This window comes from Arachis hypogaea, chromosome 17 (genome assembly GCF_003086295.3).
Source record: "Arachis hypogaea cultivar Tifrunner chromosome 17, arahy.Tifrunner.gnm2.J5K5, whole genome shotgun sequence".
Taxonomy (NCBI): domain Eukaryota; kingdom Viridiplantae; phylum Streptophyta; class Magnoliopsida; order Fabales; family Fabaceae; genus Arachis; species Arachis hypogaea.
Window position 1 is genome coordinate 7,150,282 of NC_092052.1, and position 18,902 is coordinate 7,169,183.

Consider the following 18,902-nt stretch of genomic DNA (forward strand, 5'->3'; position numbering starts at 1 on the left):
CTTCATACTCAATATTTAGTTCACTACCCAACACAGAGATTCGAGGCACCAATTTTTTAGCCAGATCAATTTCCACACATATTCTAGCGATTTTTTCTCTTGAATGTATAGAAGTCGTACGATCGATTTTGAGCATATGACCAATGGCTGATCCCACCCTCCACAGGAAGCGTTGATTATAAAGCTCAATGGGCAAGTTAGGTATGCGAATCCAAACAGCAATCCTTCGAACAATATCTTCTGATGTGAGGAAAAAAGGTCTCCATCTTTAGACGATGAGATAGTGACCCGCAATCATCCATGGTCCTTCCATAAGCGCATGAGAGTAGTCCTCGTCATCTGAAAAGTGAACAAGAAAGTAGTCACGGTCCATATCAATAACATTGATAGTACCATTTCTTACCCAGTCCCTCTTCAGACGTTGTTCCATGAAGGCTAAACCAACCCTTTTGCCCAGCAATTTCACAATAAGAGCATTTTTCCACGGCTTGCACCAATCTTCAAATTCTTCCTTTGATACCGGAATAACTGAGCATGGGTCAAATTCCTTGACATTTTCCTGTTGATCATTATTTTCTTGATACCATCGATCCTCTGGGTTAGAATCGTCTTCCGTTATATCATCATCTAGATCAATGTCTGGGATACCTTCAAGTCTCGGCCCGGATATAGTCAACAACGAATCCTTATACGTAACTTTTTCACTATACGTTCAGTAGCTGCCACCCCGTCCGAAATGTCCATCGACTCTCCCGGTTGGTTTAGATCCACTTCATCGCGAGTTTTGACTTTTTTCGTACTTCGTTCAACCAAATCTTCCTCCTGAGAAGAAACCCCAGCAGAGCAATCCATCTATATGAATTGATCTAATTTAATCTAAAGTGTTAACCATCAAAAACGATAACTTTTATCTAACTCTCTCAAAAATAACATATAATTTATTTTTTATGACGTGTCAACTTTTGATTGGTTGATATTTTAATTAATTTGATTATTGACTATATTAATAACTTAAAATTTACTCCCTCTCTAATAAATTTCACTCCATTTTAATAATTTTGGTCATGAATCTTTAATTGTTGTCAAAATTAGATAATACTAAAAGTTAAAATTAGAGCCTATATTTGTTATTGTAAGGTCATCAAATTAAAAAAAAATGTACTTTCAAACATGATATTGCACCGAATATTATAATAACAATTTTTTTTACATATTTGAATGATAAATTATTTCTTTTGCTTAAGAATAATATTTTTTCTCGTGGCCATTGTTATCTAATTAAATCAAAACCTCTAAAAACTTCCCAAACTGTATCTAAATGTTCTTCATGCTAGGACGAATTTCCATTACTTTATTCTAGCTATAGGGTCTAATTATTTGTTAATTATAACCAATATTGTTTAAGTTAGTAAATTTGTTATATATGATTTTTCAATAACTTCTTCCATTATATTATTCCAACAGTTTCTTTTTCTTTAGCGAAAAAGATGATCTATTTTAAATAACAAACTAATTATAAATGGTCTCTATTATAATTAAAATATTAATTTTAGTTAAATTTAAATAATTTAAATTATTAATATAATTAGTAATTAAATTAAAATATTAATTAATAAAAAATTAACAAATCATAAAACATAAATTATATGTTATTTTAAAAATAATTTAATAGAATTCACCACCTTAATATATGCATAAAAGTGAGAAATTTAAAATTATATGAGATAAATGATTATGGCACAAATTAAAGAAAAATTGAACAAGAAGTTTAATAGAAAAGGTTTTGTCCACAACAGAAAAAAGGACTTAAATTAAAGAGAGGTTTTGGTTAGAAATCAGTGCTTAATATCATTTTCAAAAATGTTAATATAATTATTAATTATATATATATATTTCTCGAAGTATTTAATTATGCATGCTAATTAAGTACTAATCATCATATCACATAAAAACGTATGGTAATAATTATATTATTGTTAGTATCTAGCTTTCACACCGTGTTATCTAATTATCTATATGATCTATTAATCAAAGTGACGCTGTTTCCGATGAGAATCGACGTTTTATTGTTTTTTTTTTTTTTTTTTACCAAAGATAGGAGACTCGAACCCGCAACCTATTGAGTATGAGGAGACTATGCCATTTGAGCTATTATTCATTGGGTAAAATTTGAAAAGATAGGAGACTCGAACCCGCAACCTCTTAATTGAGTATGGGAAATCTATACCATTTGAGCTATTACTCATTGACAATCGACGTTTTATTGTTAAGATTATGCTTTATACATACTTAATTACAATAATTTGATTTCTAATATAATTAAAACTCTGCTCTCTATTATTCCTATTTAAACTATGCTTTGCACTTAGGTATCTTAATCGAGAGACTTGCTTTCACTGACCAAATAATAATTGGCTTATCTGTTCCGATCCTAACATCAAAATCAAGTTCCTACTGACCTTTTCAATTCTGGGGAACTTTTAGCATCATTACATACATTAGAGTAAGATTAAATGTAGTCCTTTCTAACAATTAACTTCTTTAACACTTAATTGATTATTTTTCTTAAAGTATAATTCCCTTGTTACCGCAATAAACATTTATTAGTGATTGATAAGTTATTACATATTTACATATATACACAAATAGACAAATATTGTTTTTCTTCTAAAAGATTTTATTTTTCATATTTACTTTATTCATAAATATAAAAGATTAATTTTTAATTAGTCAATATTAATCAATTTTTTTAATCTGCACATTTTGGAGGAATTAAGATTTAGGATTAGAATTTATAAATTAAAAAAAAAAAGCTGCAAAATAGTTAGTTCCCTAATTTAATTAACTCGTGATTAATATTTTTTACCCTTGAGTAGTTGACTTTAAATTCAAATCAAATAAAATCTGTATAAAACATGAATATGAATTTCAAACGTTAGGTTTTCTAATTTTATTCTCAACAAAATTTCTACTAATGAAAATGTTTATTATTCGCAATTTATTTTAACAATCCTTTCCTTATTACTGCTTTATAATAAAAAAAAAAAAACATAGTTGACATAATAGTTGACACAATTTTTTTAACCGAGTAATTATTTGAAGAACTCGAGATATTTAGAGTATAAAGTTGAGTGGTATATGGCCAAAGCCCAAAGGTGCACCCAATTCATGAGGCACCGACGAATAATGCTAAATATTTCATGAAATTGTGTCCATATCTCAATTACTTTTATTAAGACATTATATATATACACCAACCCATTTAGAATTAATTAAATACAGTGTCTTACGTGTGGACCAATCCGGAATAATTAATAAAGTTCCACTTCCACAACCACAAAGTCACATTATGCATAATACTAATAATAATGAACAAAAAGTCTCGAATAATCCTAGTACTAATCAAAATCAATTGATGTTTATTAGCTACGAATAATCCAAAAATATAATATACTTAGCTATCAATATGATTTAGTTAATTTATCAAATTAATTAGGGTTCATTTTGTTCTCTGTGTTTATATAAGGTGATGACGAGGATCGGAACATTCGAAATTGGTCCACCACGTATATTAAGGTACGGATTTTAAATGTTGGCTGCATTATTATTGTTATTTCTCAAAAATAATTATGCGGGACACGAAACTTTATGAATAATTTTGGGAGAAAATATATATAGTAGTCGGTGATATAGTTTCTTGCTCAAAATATTTATGTAGGCCAATGCAAATCTCATCAGTATTATCGCGTCTAACTTGTGGCCCAACTTTATGAATTCACGTTTGACTGATTAACATGAATCTTGTAAAGCGAATAAATTGATAAAGTAATAAAGTGAAGTATTAATTATTTTTAAATTAAGATAGTAAAATATATATTTTATAAGAGTTATAAATTTAATGATAAATAATTATTTATTTTATTATTTTATCAACTTTTTTAATTTAAAGGATTTAAAATCGATTAATATATAGATGATGTTTAATATGAGGTTTAATTATTCTATTAGTCTCTATAATTTTACTAAGTTTTTAATAAGATTTTATATTTTATTTTTTAATTAGATTTTTATATTATTTTTAATTTTGTAATTAGGTATTTTGGAATTAACTGAATATTTCTTCACAAATTAAAGATATTTATAATTCAAAATTTAATTAAATTTTTAACCACATGTATTTTGGGAGAAATATTCTCTTAATTTTAATGTTTTTGATATAAAAAAATTTAACTATAAAATTAAAAATAGTGTAAAGATTCATTTAAAAATAAAAATATAAAAATTTAATTAAAATTTTAATAAAACTATAAAAACTTACATCTTAATGATTTAACCTTAATATAATTATAATTATTATATGTATAAGATGCAATGCCACATGCCAAATTGAAGTAATTTTATTTTATATATAACTTTTAGAAAATGTGAATGGGTGCATGATGAGGGCATAATGCAGCACTTGTGACAAAAAGGTGTCATTATATGGATGAGGACACTCTCAGGAATCATAACATGAAACCAAAAACATATACTCTCTCAAAGGAAACAAGAAAATAGATTTGTTCCTAGCTACAATCCTATCCTCTCTGCTCCACAACAACTCAAAATATTTCTTTTATGATATTTTTTTTAGTTTAGTAGAACAAAGATTAATTTATTATAGACCAAAATTTTGTTTACAAATTTATTGTTACTCAGTAAATTATTACTATTACAAAAGAAAATTCAAACTCTTAACAATTGGTTAAGGGGACAAGTCAATCTAAATTGATAAACTCAAACTCTAATTTTGATTAATGTTTTTATGACCAGTGGTCACTTTAATTGTTTTTTTAATGGGCTAGTGTGTTACAACAGGTATGGGCCGGCCAAAAAATCCAATACACCCCTCCAAAAAAATTCACTCCACCGCGTTTTTTTTAATTGATTATGAATATGAATTCAACAAAACAAATGCATAATCAAATATCATGTGTTCTTAATTACAAAAAAATAAAAATAAAAATATCATGTGTTCTTTTAATAGAAAGACCCCCCAAAAAATTTATAGAAATTATAGTGTATGTGATATATAAATGGAATAAATATATAATAATAAGATCATACTTATATATATACTTCTGGAGAAAATGATCTTCAAATAATGTTGCTATATATGGATTTATAACTGTCTCTTTTTGTAGCACTTAAATTAGGAAGGGATCCTGATGAGTGTTTTTTTTTTATATATATATATATATGGGAAATAAAAATGTGAGTGGAGGCGTCATCAGTATGATAAAGTGTGCTAATTGGAATATATTCCTATAAAAAGGGCAGAATATAGTGCCAAATAAAGCAATCTTACCCCCAAAATAGTTGTATTCAAAGTTGAAAACATTAAAAGAGATCTTACATCCATACACTAGATAATTCTACTCAAAACTTAATATTTTTTTATAGAATAATATTACAGAATTAATTTTTTTTCAGTCAACTTCAATAATTTATCTAAAATTAATTTATTTATCTTAAATTCTATACCAAAACCATAAATCCTTAATAATAAACCTTGCATTATAAATTAATTAATGTTAGCTAACTAAAAATTAGTTTCTTATATGTTTTTAATATGATTTAATGACATCAATTAATAATGTAAAGTACCTCTTTAGTTAGAGCTATTAGCAAGGTAGTAACAAATAACAAATAATCACTTTTTGATGATACACATTCAGCCAAATGCTATTTTCAATTCATAAAAAATCTGTCCTTCGTTATTTAAAAAGAAACTAATAATATTTTTATTTTTTACAAAATATTTACATTAGCAAAAGAACTAATAATATTTTTGTTTTTTAAATGTTAAGAATTGAATTTATCTGATAAAAAATAAATTAAAAAAAATCAATTTATCTAAATTTAAAGGCGATAACTTTTTTTATTATATTTAGATCAACAATATATTTTTATTATTTTTAGTTTAAAAAGAGATTTAAGTTTACTCACATGCATACATAGAATAAATGACCATTTATACCCATGAAAGATGAAAACGCTGACATATGTACCCACACTAGATGAAAATTAAACTTGTATCCACGCAAGATGTCTTCTATGTAACAAAAGTACCCTACGTGGCACTTCAATCCTCCAAAGATAGGATACTTTTGTCACGTGAAGGGCATCTTGCATGAATACAAATTTAGTTTCGATTTAATGTGAATACATATGTCAATAATTTCATTTTTTATGGATACAAATGGTCATTTATTTCTGCATACATATTTGGCTAAGTACTACTTGTCTCTTCTCCAATTATATATAGGTGTGGATGCCTTATTCTATTTGTACTCTTCCCTTTCTTGAGTGGCTTTATTTTCTTTTATGGCCCTAAAAGATAGATAGGTACAACAAAATGCTCTTTACTCTTTAGTACTATATCTCTTTTTTCTGGCCTTGCATGCATTGCATTGGTGTCATCATGAAGTAGTGCAACACTTTGAAAGTCTCTAACATCATCTTCTTGGAGGTATCCTTCTCAATATGCTTGTTTTCTTTTCTTTTTTAGGGCAAAATATTAAAATTTTGATTTTCTTTTCAGTTTCTAAATAAGTTTTCATATTATTGAGAAACACCAAAGTTAGTTTAATTTGCAACTTAGTCATATAGATACCTTATATATATAGTTAGTTGTTGTCTTTGTTTGTTTGGTTTGGATCAAGAATCTTGACTGTTAGCGATACTGTTAGAGACTAATATATTTTTCAGAAACATACATTTAATTTCTCCTATTTAGTTATCTTACAACATATATTCTTATAGCATACTCTTTTTATGTGTGTTTTTGTTTGTCTTTATCATGAGATTATCCCATTCTTTTAGTAACTTGCATGCATCTATGGATACATGTTTAACTTTAATATTTTGTTGAAGTATATATCATCTTATTTTTATTCTCGATAATTTTAGGGAGACAAAAACAATTGGTAAATTTAAACTCTTTGAGTTGGGTTTTTAGGGTAAAATTTTTTTTCGGTCCCTATTTTTTTTTTAATTTAGATCACTCGTACTTTAACGATTGAAAAATGACAATCCGCCTCTTATTCTTTCTTTTTATTAGATGCATGAGCCTTTATCTTTCCATTTTATTAGACGCATGAGCTCTTCTGTAAGAATTTTCAATAAAAAATGACAAAAAAAATGCTTACGTGTGATATAACTTTGATGAGTTTGAAAAACTCTAAATTAATTTGATGATAATCAAATATTATTAAAATAATTAATCTCAAAATTGTTAATTTGAATTCTAATTCACATTTGATTAATTAATAATTTTGTTGCCGGCAGATTTTGACATTGGGCATAAAGAAAACTCAAAGCCCAAAATGGTTAGCAAAAATAATTAGCCTGTGCAAAAAATGTTTTAAAATATGTGGCTGAATCATTAATGTGAAAGTTGAGCCAGATTTTGTTGAACAAGCCCAAATTAATCTTTGCTACAAAACCATCATGGTTTGGTCCGAAAAATTGAAAAAAGGAAGAAAGCTAGGTTGCATGCTTTCCACGGTTACTCACTCTCATCTTTGAATGGATTTCAAATTCAATTAACTTGCTTTAATAACATTGGAAATATGAAAGAGAAAGTGAGAATTGATTTGATTGCTATCAATGAGTTACACGTTACTAGGCATGGGTAATGTAAATATAACTCATTTTTATTTTCTTCCTTAATTCCATTACAAGCTTTTTCTTTGTTCTCTCTCCTCTCTCTTTCGGTCATGTCAAGCAGGAAAAAAGGGATGAAGCAAGCTATCAGTAAAATTTACAGAGAAGCTAGAAGCAAAAAAAGGGTTAAGGTGATGATATCCTTAGCAAAAAGAAAATCCATAGTAGGGTATGACTGAGATCTTTGTCACTAATGGTAAGATGTGGTGAAAAAGTCCCAAGTTCTCCATACCCGAAAATGGAAGAGATCCAACTCGGTCAGAGAAGAAGATCTCTGGAGTATGGCTCGTCTCTACTTTTGTTCATCCATCACAGGAGGTAGCTAGTGTAGCTACGTGGGGAAGAAGCAGAAGATAGAGCAGATGAAGCTGTCAAGCATCAAGGACTCATCCAGGGTCAGGAATCCTTCTTGGGGAGCAAGTCAAGATGGAACGCCTGGATTGATGAAGTTTGGTGAGAAGGGATGAGGAAGAGGTAATTGCATGTTGGATTTTGCATTCGATTCTCTCTCTTCGAACCGGTTTGGTATTGAAGAAGAAGAATATTAGCTCGGTTCAACTGTTTCAACCTTGGAGGCTTTCCCTTCTATAATAAGGATGAACAGCCAAGGCTTGAAGCAAGGAGAAAGGAGAGTGAGCACAGAGTTCTCATAGCTACCCAAGCTAACAGAAAATCTTCTCCTTCAATGTGTTTCATGTTGTAGTTTTTTGTTTAATTTTGTCTGTCTTGAGTCTCATGGAAAAAGGAAAACAGTGAGGTTTGTATGAAAAAGTCATAGAGCGGAAAAAGGCAGAGTATACAAAATTAAAAGAAAAAGCCATAGATATCATAGAGGTCCTTTGTACATCTGTGTTGTGTTTCATGATTCTGTGGGAATCCCCTTGCAAGTTGGGTTAGCACTTAGCAGTTGAAAGCTTGGTAGGTGACCAAGTCAAGTTCAGGATTGGGGATAAATTCTGGACTTGTCCCGGATAGGAAGGGTAGTTCCTAGGGAGAATTGGTGTCTGTAATCTGTTTGATTATAGTGAAATTCCATCATTGTTGTGATGGAGATTGGATGTAGGCTGTACTGTACTTAGCAGCTGAACCAAGATACTTCTTGGTGTGATTCTCTCTCTCTCTTCTACTCAATTTCTGAATATGTTCGTAGGAGACAAAATTAAAAAATATCTCCCTGCTGGTTACGACAAAAAGAAAATGTCTCTTAACTAGTGACGAGACAAAAAATAGAAATATCTCCTAAAGCATTTTAAAAGGGCAGCAATAGTTACTCAACGAAAATGGGCTAAGATTCAACCCTCCTTCTCTTAGCCACTGATAAACCATCAAACTTGTATGACCTGACGTTCATCAGTTCTACGTAAATTATAACCATTCGATTGAGATTGTTTAGCTCCTACATAATTATCAAAATGATATTCGAATTAATCAAATAGTTATCATCCCTCTGCAATATTATTTTGATGACTGTATAGGCAATAAATAGTCTCAATCAAATGGTTATCATCCATGTAGAATAGGTGAAAGTCAAATCATACAAATTAACGTCATACGTAAATATTTTCTATCATTTTTTATTGAAAATTCTCATAGAAGAGCTCATGTGTCTAATAAAAAAGAAGAATAAAGGACAGATTGTCATTTTTCAATCGTTATAGTGTGAATTCACTGAATTGTCTAAATTAAAAAAAGACACTAAAAAAAATTTTAGTCGATTTTTTATTATCTCCCAAACATTATTGTTCTATTTTAAAGACAAATAATGAAATTAAATGACTCATTTAATTAAGTTTCACAATATATATTCACAAGACTAACATTCTCATTTTAGCTCTAATAAACCATAAACAAATACTTAATATTTAGAATCTTAGAATTAATTAAGCATAAATTGATGCAGGAGCATGTATCTTTATGTTTGTGTCGTTAATTAAAGTATTCTAGTTTAGCATATATTATTATATTGTGTTATGAGTTAGTCCCACATTGCCCGAGTCATGAAAGTTCTCCCTCCCCTACTAGTATAAATATGCGTATGTACTCCTACTTTCACCATAGTGGGGTTGTTAATCTCGCCAAGATTGGTGACCCAAGCGACATCTCGGTGTCAGTTTGGTATCAGAGTAAGGTCGGTCCTCGACTTGCTCCAGTAAAATTTTATTTGGTTCGTGGGTACAGTCTTTAGTGCGGTTCTCTTGCTATTGGTACGAGTCGTCGTCAGTACGAATTGTCTGCTGTGAAGTTCTGGGTAATATTGTTCTTTTCTCTTCTTTTGGTGTCTTTTCTGTTGGTGATTATCATTCATTCCCATCATCATTGTGTATCATCATAACATCGACATCAAGCATCAACCTCATTGCATATGGCTCCAAAGCGTAAAACTACTCAAGAGATTGAAATGGAGGAGTTACGCTGTCAAGTTAAGGAGTTGCAAGAGTAACTTGCAAAACATGAAGCTGCTCAAAATAATCATGGTAGGCAGAGTGATGACAGTTCTTCTAGTAAAGAAGATAATGCAAATCCATTTCATTATTCTTCTTCGTCTAAAGATTTGTCCACACGAAGAACACGACACAACATGACTCACAAAGTTAAAGACTTAGGAATCAAATTTGATATTCCTGAGTTTGAAGGGAGACTCCAACCAGATGATTTCATCGACTGGCTTTGCACAGTGGAAAGAGTGTTCGAGTTAAAATATATTCCAGACGACAAGCGCGTGAAGCTTGTAGCAATCAAGTTGAAGAAGCATGCGTCAGTTTGGTGGGAGAATCTCAAGCGTCAGCGAGAAAGAGAAGGAAGAAGAAAGATCAAGACATGGGATAAAATGCGTCGTGAGCTCAAGCGCAAGTTCCTTCCTAAACATTACAGGCAAGACACCTTCATCAAATTTCATAATTTGAGGCAAAAGTCGTTATCTGTGAAAGAATATACAATGGACTTCGAAGAGCTGCTTATGAAGTGTGACATTCAAGAGTCTGAAGAACAAACAAATTGCTAGTTATCTTAGAGTACTGAACACAGAAATTTCTGATGCCGTTCAGCTGCAACCATATTGGACCTTGGATGATTTCATTAGACTGTCATTAAAGATTGAAAAGCAAAGAACACAAAGGAATAACACTCAGTCGCTGAAGGACAAAGAAGTCATCCTTGATGTTCAACAAGAAGTGAAGACCGGATTTTTTAAAGGCAACAAGGAGCGTGAATCATTAGGTAGGAAATGCTTCAAATGTCAAGGTTTTGGGCATATTGCTGCTGATTGTCCAAACCGAAGGGTTATCACTTTTGTCGAGGAAGAGGTTAATGAAGAACCAATTCAGGAGCAAGAGGAGGAAGGTGAGGTTGACTATACTATTGAAGAAGTTCCACCCAATTGTGGAGAAACTTTAGTAGTTTGTCGAAACTTGAATACTGCAAGGGTAATAGAAGATGAGAGTTGGCGACATCACAACATCTTTCACACAAGATGCACGGTTGAAGAGAAGGTTTGCAAGGTCATCATAGACAGTGAAAGTTGTGAAAATGTTGTTTCAAATTATATGGTAGACAAACTGAAGCTTCCAACCGAGTTACATCCTCATCCTTACAAATTGCATTGGTTAAAAAAAGAGAATGAAGTTAAAGTAACAATGCGATGTTGTGTAGGCATGGCAAAAATCCCCGGCGGGGCGGGTACCCGCGGGGATTTACCCGCTGGGGGACAAATATGGGGGGTAATTTCTAACCGCGGGGACGGGGGACGGGGCCCCGTATAATAAACGGGGCGGGGGTGGGGGTAGAGGTCCCGCCCCGTGGAGACCCGTTTAATCCCCGTATATATGAAAAGACAAAAATGCCCTTAGTATATATAATATATGATTCATTGTTGGAGAAAGAAAACCTAGCCATCACATTATACTCACTGCTCACACTCATACATGCTTTACTCTGCTTCAGCCTTTAGAGACAAAAAACTCCTCTTCTCTTCACTCCTCAGTCCTCACCATGAAAAATCTCGTCTCGTCTCCTCCCTCGAACATCGCCGACCGCCGACTGTTGACTGCCGCGTCTCCTCTCCTCTCCTTCTCGAACATCGCCGACCGCCAACCGCTGACCGTCTCCTCTCCTCTTCTCTGACCTCTCCTTCGCATCTCCTCTCCTCAGTGCTGCCTCCCAACTCCTAAGTGGCTCGGTCGCTCACTGCAGGTCTTGATCTCACTGTGGCGGCCACGTCGTCCTCTCCTCGTCGCTGGTCTTCGGCTCTTCACTTCTGCCCCTTTTCTACGTCAGGTAAGTCAGTCTTGTGGCTTTGAAATTTTTGTTTTTGAGTTCTATTTATGATTGATTTGGTTCTGGATTTCTGATTCAGGGTAATTAGGTTTAGAGTTCTGAATTTTCTGATTTAGGGTTGATTTGATTCTGAATTTTTTATTTAGGGTAATTAGGTTTCTGATTCTGATTTCTATTTAGGGTTATTTGATTCTGAGTTCTAAATTTTTGATTCTAAATTTGATTCTGAATTTTTTATCTAGGGTAATTAGGTTTCTGATTCTGATTTCTATTTAGGGTTATTTGATTCTGAGTTCTAAATTTCTGATTCTAAATTTGGTATTCTGATTTTGATTTTTTTTATTATATTTGGGGAATTGTTGTACTCTACTAGCACCTATCTTGCACACTGCACAGAAATATAACTACTGGTACTGGTTCTTCAACTTACAACAATACAAAAATAAATAAATAAACCAAACAGTACCAAAATTTTTATTCATAAATTTCAAATAGGGATTATTTTCGACATGCAATTTTGTTAAGATTATTACTTAATAATAACTCACAAATTGTAACTCACAGATTTTATTTTATTTGATTTGGGTTTAAAGTGAATTTGATTCATAAAGATGAATACTTATTTGAATGCCTAATTTTAATTTTTTTAAATAGTTCGCTTACAATGATTCATATACGTGGATTAAAGTGAATTTGATTCATAAAGATGCATACTTATTTGAATGCCTAATTTTAATTTTTTTAAATAGTTCGCTTGGAATGATTCATATATGTGGATTAGATAGAAACTTCAAATTTAGTTGAGCCAAAAGTCATGTGAATGTGGAGTGTTTGTCCTTAGCGTGCACTCTCCTAATACTACCAATGATAATGATGGATTGTCATGTATAAAGAAAGTTAGCATAAGAGTAGGCATTATAAGCATAATGTTGAGGAGATTAATAACATATATATTTATTTATTATAAGCATCAGAGTAGGTATTATAAGCATAACAGATTTCATTTTATTTGATTTGGGATTAAAGTGAATTTGATTCATGATTTATATTTCATAATTTATAGAATGTCTTCTTCGGATGCATTGAGCAATACTCTTGAGAAGAGTACTCCATCGGAAGAACTTATAGGCACTAATATTCAAACTACACAAGAGGCTCCTCAATCTCAACCTCAAGAACCCCCAACGGATACCGCAACTACTAATGAAGGAACGACAAACTCTACAAGTGGTGTTTGAAAGAGGAAGTTAACCTCCGAAGTGTGGAATCACTTTAAGATTGTGGAATTCAAGGGAAAATTAAAGGCTGAATGTAATTATTGCAAATCGAAGCTACTTGGTGACCCAAAACAAGGCACTTCGCACTTACGTGATCACTTCAAAAGCTGCAAGCTCCGCACCACTAGAGATATAAGACAATGTATGATGAAGACAACTCCAACAACTAGTGGAAAAACAGTTGTGGTTGGTGCATATACCTTCGACCAAGAAAATGCAAGGAAAGAGTTATCAGTTATGGTTTGTCTTCACGAGTATCCGCTATCTATTGTGGACCACATTGGGTTTCGACGATTTTGCAATGCTTTGCAACCTCTCTTCAAGGTGATTACTTGCAACACTTTAAAGAGTGACATCTTGAAGCTCTACAATGATGAGAGATCGAAGACAATGAATGTCCTTGAGCGTAATAAAAGTCGAGTTGCAATTACAACTGATATGTGGACAGCAAGCAACCAAAACAAAGGTTATATGGCTATCACGGCTCGTTACATTGATGATTCTTGGAAATTGCAAAGCCGTCTTGTGAGGTAATAATATTATCATTATAGGTTCTTTTGAATGTTTATATGATTGCAAAGCTGTCTTATATATAATTGCAAAGCTGTCTTGTTTATAATTGTACTAAATTATCATTACAGGTTTATATATGTGCCGGCTCCCCACATGGCTGAGGTACTTTCAGAGGTTCTTGTAGATTGTTTGATGGATTGGAATCTTGATAGGAATGTATCCACTTTGACTGTTGATAACTGCAGTACTAATGACGTTATGATTGAGAATATTTTGACTAAAATGTCACATAGAAACTTTATCTTGGGTGGTAAATTATTTCATATGCGATGTTGTGCGCATATATTAAATTTGATTGTCAAGGATGTGTTACAACTTATTTCACATGCTATTGAAAGGGTGAGGGATAGTGTTCATTATTAGACTGCAACACCTAAAAGAGAAGAAAAATTTAAGAAAACATGTGCACAACTTAAAATACCCTACACAAAAAATCTTTGTCTTGATTGTAAAACTAGGTGGAATTCAACATTTTTGATGCTTGAAGTTGCAATTATGTATAGAGATGTGTTTGAAAGATTGTCATTGCGTGAGAGTCAATATAAATCTTTGCCTAGTGAGAAGGATTGGGATATGGCGGATGAAATTTTTCAAAGATTGAGGATATTCTTTGATGTGACTGAATTATTTTCTGGAACAACTTATCCTACATCAAATCTTTATTTTCCTAAGGTTTGTGTGATTAAGTTGGCTTTGATGGAGTAGAAAAATTGTGGAAATGAGATAATTGAAATGATGGCTACTAGTATGATAACTAAGTTTGAAAAGTATTGGGGTGTGATTAATATAGTTATGGCTATTGGGACTCTTTTGGATCCTAGGTACAAGATGTATTTATTGAATTTCTTTTTTCGTAAAATATATGGTGAGACGGAGGCATGTGTTGTAATTAGTCAAGTGAAAAGGGTAGTGCAAGATTTAGTTTTAGAATATGCAACAAAGGGAAGAGAAAGAGACCAAGCTGCTCAATTAGATATGCCGCCACCACCATCAATTCCTTCAAATTCAAAGGGAAGGAAGTTCAATCATGAAGATTGGCAAGCTGATTTTGCTGCACATGTAAGTGAGGAATCCGCATTTATTGATACAAAGAGTGAGTTGGATTATTATCTTGAAGAGAGACCGGTACCACAAACTGAACATGATTTTGATATCTTAAATTGGTGGAAGTCAAATGGGGCGAAGTTTCCTACTTTGCAAGCTATTGCTAGGGATTTTTTGGCGATTCCTATCTCTACCGTTGCCTCTGAATCTTCATTTAGTACGGATGGTCGATTTGTTACACCACATCATAGTAGGTTGCGTCCGGACACATTAGAAGCTCTAATGTGTAATCAAGATTGGCTTTGGAATGAACTTGGCACCACAACTAACATAGGATTTGAGTGCTACACAATTCATAATATTGAAGGAGATGTTGACGTAAGTAAACTATTAAATTACATATAACACACTATGTTTTTATATTATTGACTTATTGAGTTATTATATGATTTTAACATTAAATTATTTTCTTGTCGATGTAGGATTCAAGTAAGTCGGAATCTACCATCACTACCATTACAGGATGAAAGGAAGATTGAGACGGTGGAATTATGTTTTTGTGATGTCATGTACTTTATTTGGTTGTTTATGAATATGGTAGCTTGTTTATGTAATATTTGGTTGTTTATGGATATGTTTGAATGTTTATGTTTGTTGTTATTTCTATTTAAGTCTTTAAAGACTATGGATATTATGTTTGTAATGGCAATTGAGAATTATCTTTGATTTTCCCTAATTTTTTTTAATTTTTATTAATTTTTATAAAAATCCGCGGATATCCGTGGAGACCCAGGTCCCCGGCGGATATGGAGTCCCCGTTACCCGTCATAGGGACGGGGCGGGGACGGGGACATATATTGGGGGCGGGGGCATGTCCCCGCCCCCATGGGGACCCGTTGCCATCCCTAATGTTGTGTCCAATTTTTTATGGGAAGTAAATACAAGGATAAAGTATGGTGTGACGTCATCCTGATGGACGCGTGTCATTTACTGTTAGGACGTCCTTGGCAATATGATCGTCGAGCTATTCATGATGGTTTCAAAAATACATACTCCTTTATCAAAGATGGCAAGAAGATCGTATTAACTCTGTTACAACATGTAGATGGTCAAAAGAATCAAGCTGAACTATGCCTTTTTACATCTTTCAAATGCACTCACCAATGAAATCTTTCGCTAATACAAGATGAGCATTTTTCAATCCAGGGAGGATAATGCAGGAACACTTTCCAACCCAGGGAGAATGATGCAGGAGCATGTATCTTTATGTTTGTGTTGTTAATTAAAGTAGTTTAGTTTAACATATATTATTATATTGTGTTATGAGTTAGTCCCACATCGCCCAAGTCATGAAAGTTCTCCCTCCCCTACTAGTATAAATATGCGTATGTACCCCTTTTGTTTATGAGTTGAATTGATTGAGTTATATATTGAAATAAGCTATGTGCTTATCTTATTTTCCTTTAGGCTTTTTGAGAGTAAGAGGTGTATCATTGGCTTAGCCAACTAAAATGAGTTTTTAGCTATTTTTACCATAGTAGAGTTGCCAACTAGAGTGGATTTTTGGCTACTTTTACCATAGTGAAGTTGTTAATCTCGCCAAGATTGGTAATCCAAGCAACATCCTGACGTCATAAATACTAATTAAAATATCCTGAAGAACCTAGAATCTGTTTAAGACATTAATTCTGGATCTCTCACTAGTGTTATTCTGGTGCAAGCATATTGTATGTTATTGTATTTGAAAACATACTCCATTTCTTCTTCCTAACTAATATTTGAGAGCCACTTGAATCAATGGAATAGAAGCCATCAAAGTGTTAAGACTAGTTTATACATTAATTTGACTCTATCAAAGTCCAAACCCCAAAGGCCTAACTTAACTCTATACACTTTTATTACCCATGCTCACTAGGTACTATACTATACCACCACGTCAAATTAAGCATACATGAGGTTTTTTTATGATAATAATTCAAAAATAAATTTATTAATATATAGATATTCTAAAAATTATACAACAAGGATTATTTTTTTATAGACCAACAATAATGATATAATTTATTCATAAGGACAAAATTAATAACCTAATATCAAACTAAATAAATATAAAATCAATACGAAATATACTTAAATATTATATTGATATATACAAAAATATTTTATGTACATTAAAAGTGAGTTATTATATATTTATGTATATTCATACATTTGATAATTTGATTCATAATTTTTTTAACTAAATAATCAATCATTAGAGTAATTAAATTTATCATAATATATAATCAAATTAAACCTGAAATAAACTAATAATAATTAAATTTATTTATAATAGTATAATAAAAAAATTATTAAATATCAAATACGTATTTCTATATACAACAAATAATTAATTGCTGATTTTTTACATACGAACACGTAGCATAATTGTAATATATAATATCCTAAATACATTAACATTTCTAATTAAATCCACACGGAACCATTTATTAATAATTTCACGGAGTTTTAATTTATGCATTAGATTATTTATCTATATATTCAGCACTCTTAAACATAATGAAATCCTCCAATAATAAAACCCAAAAAAAATTGTATCATATGAACCTTGAATGTTGATAATAATACATTTTGAGTAATAAAAAAGGAATTGAAGTGAAGCAATTAATAGATTGAATAACGAAAGCAATACTAGTTGTAAAAATCCAGCGTTAGCGTATGTATAGGCGCAAAAAGTCTTGAAATTATTATGGAAGATGGGAGAAGTGAAAGATAAAGCTGCAAAGTGCATGCAATGGTGACGACAAATTACAAAACAGATCAGAGTTTCCTACTTCCTAATATGACGATGCATACCATCTTTTTTTCCTCTGTTCCCATTGGAACCGGATATCCATTTAAGCTCTTTTTCTCAAACTCAAACGTCTAGTCAACACTCTCATACATGCAATAGTTGAAAGTCGATAATAATTTAGTTAAATATGTTAAATTATCTAATAATTTTTAATAAATAGTATTATATAAAAATAATTGTATATAAATTTTTATTTTATTATTATTATTATTATTGAATTGAGTTAAATTGCATATTCATAAACACTCACTTTTAGATATTTAATCGTCATACATTTCAATATAATTTAATTAGAAGAATGTTAGGGGACAGTAATTTTTGTGATTTGTAGCCATTAAATAGTCATCAAGATAATTTTAATGGTGTGAAATTGATATGAGATTTCATCTAATGACTCACTTTTTTTTGCTGGTTATACAGTGAACAAAATTTAATAAAGTTGCTGTCTCCTAGACTTTTCCATTTAATTATAGTCTTGAGAGCAGATGACTAGATATCATGTAGTCGCAAATGCTCGTGTGAGATGAAACTCAATCTTCTCCATTTCTCATTTGATTATTATTGTTGTCTTGTCTTTGGACTTATTATTAGTAAGTAAATTCTATTGTATTTTGTTATGGTGTTTAAATTGTCTTATTTTTTAAAATAAAAAATAAAATATTAAAAGTAATAAATAAATTATATAAAATTTATTAAATATTATTTATTTACTTCTTTTAGTAACTTAGTTACAAAATAATAAATATCATAACATTTATCTTATTAGTATTTTCTATATATTGCCTCTATTTTTTAATGATAAAAAGAAAAAAAAAATACTCAGATTGAAAAAATAAAATAGATAGTTTGGTAACAATAAAAATATTAGAAAAAATATGAATAAAAATATGATATTTGTTTTCCTGGCCTTCTTAAAATTAGAGATCTAAATTAGTACTAAATATATATCTAAATATTGTAAATAAATAAATATTTTAAAATTCACCAACAAATAAAATAAATAGATATAATTAACATTACTTTACACAAAAGTGATATATATTGGTGAACTTTATTGATAAGAATAATTTATTTACATAGCATGAGTCACTTATTATTTATAAACACAATAAGAGTAAATTGGCAAACAAAAATGAAAAAGTAGGCACTGTTTGCGGCGGCTTCCACTTAGGCAA

At 31.2% G+C, this 18,902-nt stretch overlaps 1 protein-coding gene across 1 annotated transcript; it reads left to right on the top strand.

Annotated features, from left to right (window-relative positions):
• The first annotated feature begins 14,621 nt into the window (after positions 1-14,621).
• Positions 14,622-15,400, top strand: LOC114925718 (zinc finger BED domain-containing protein RICESLEEPER 2-like). The gene is made up of 2 exons (XM_029294690.2): positions 14,622-15,251; positions 15,356-15,400. Exons 1-2 carry the CDS (start codon positions 14,622-14,624, stop codon positions 15,398-15,400), a joined length of 675 nt encoding a protein of 224 aa, XP_029150523.2.
• Positions 15,401-18,902: the final 3,502 nt, after the last annotated feature.

Bases quoted from the DNA above. Each gene is read 5' to 3' on its own strand.
- LOC114925718 (XM_029294690.2), top strand. From the start codon at position 14,622: ATGGCTATTGGGACTCTTTTGGATCCTAGGTACAAGATGTATTTATTG. The intron at 15,252-15,355 runs GTAAGTAAACTA...TTGTCGATGTAG, and splicing joins ATATTGAAGGAGATGTTGAC to GATTCAAGTAAGTCGGAATC.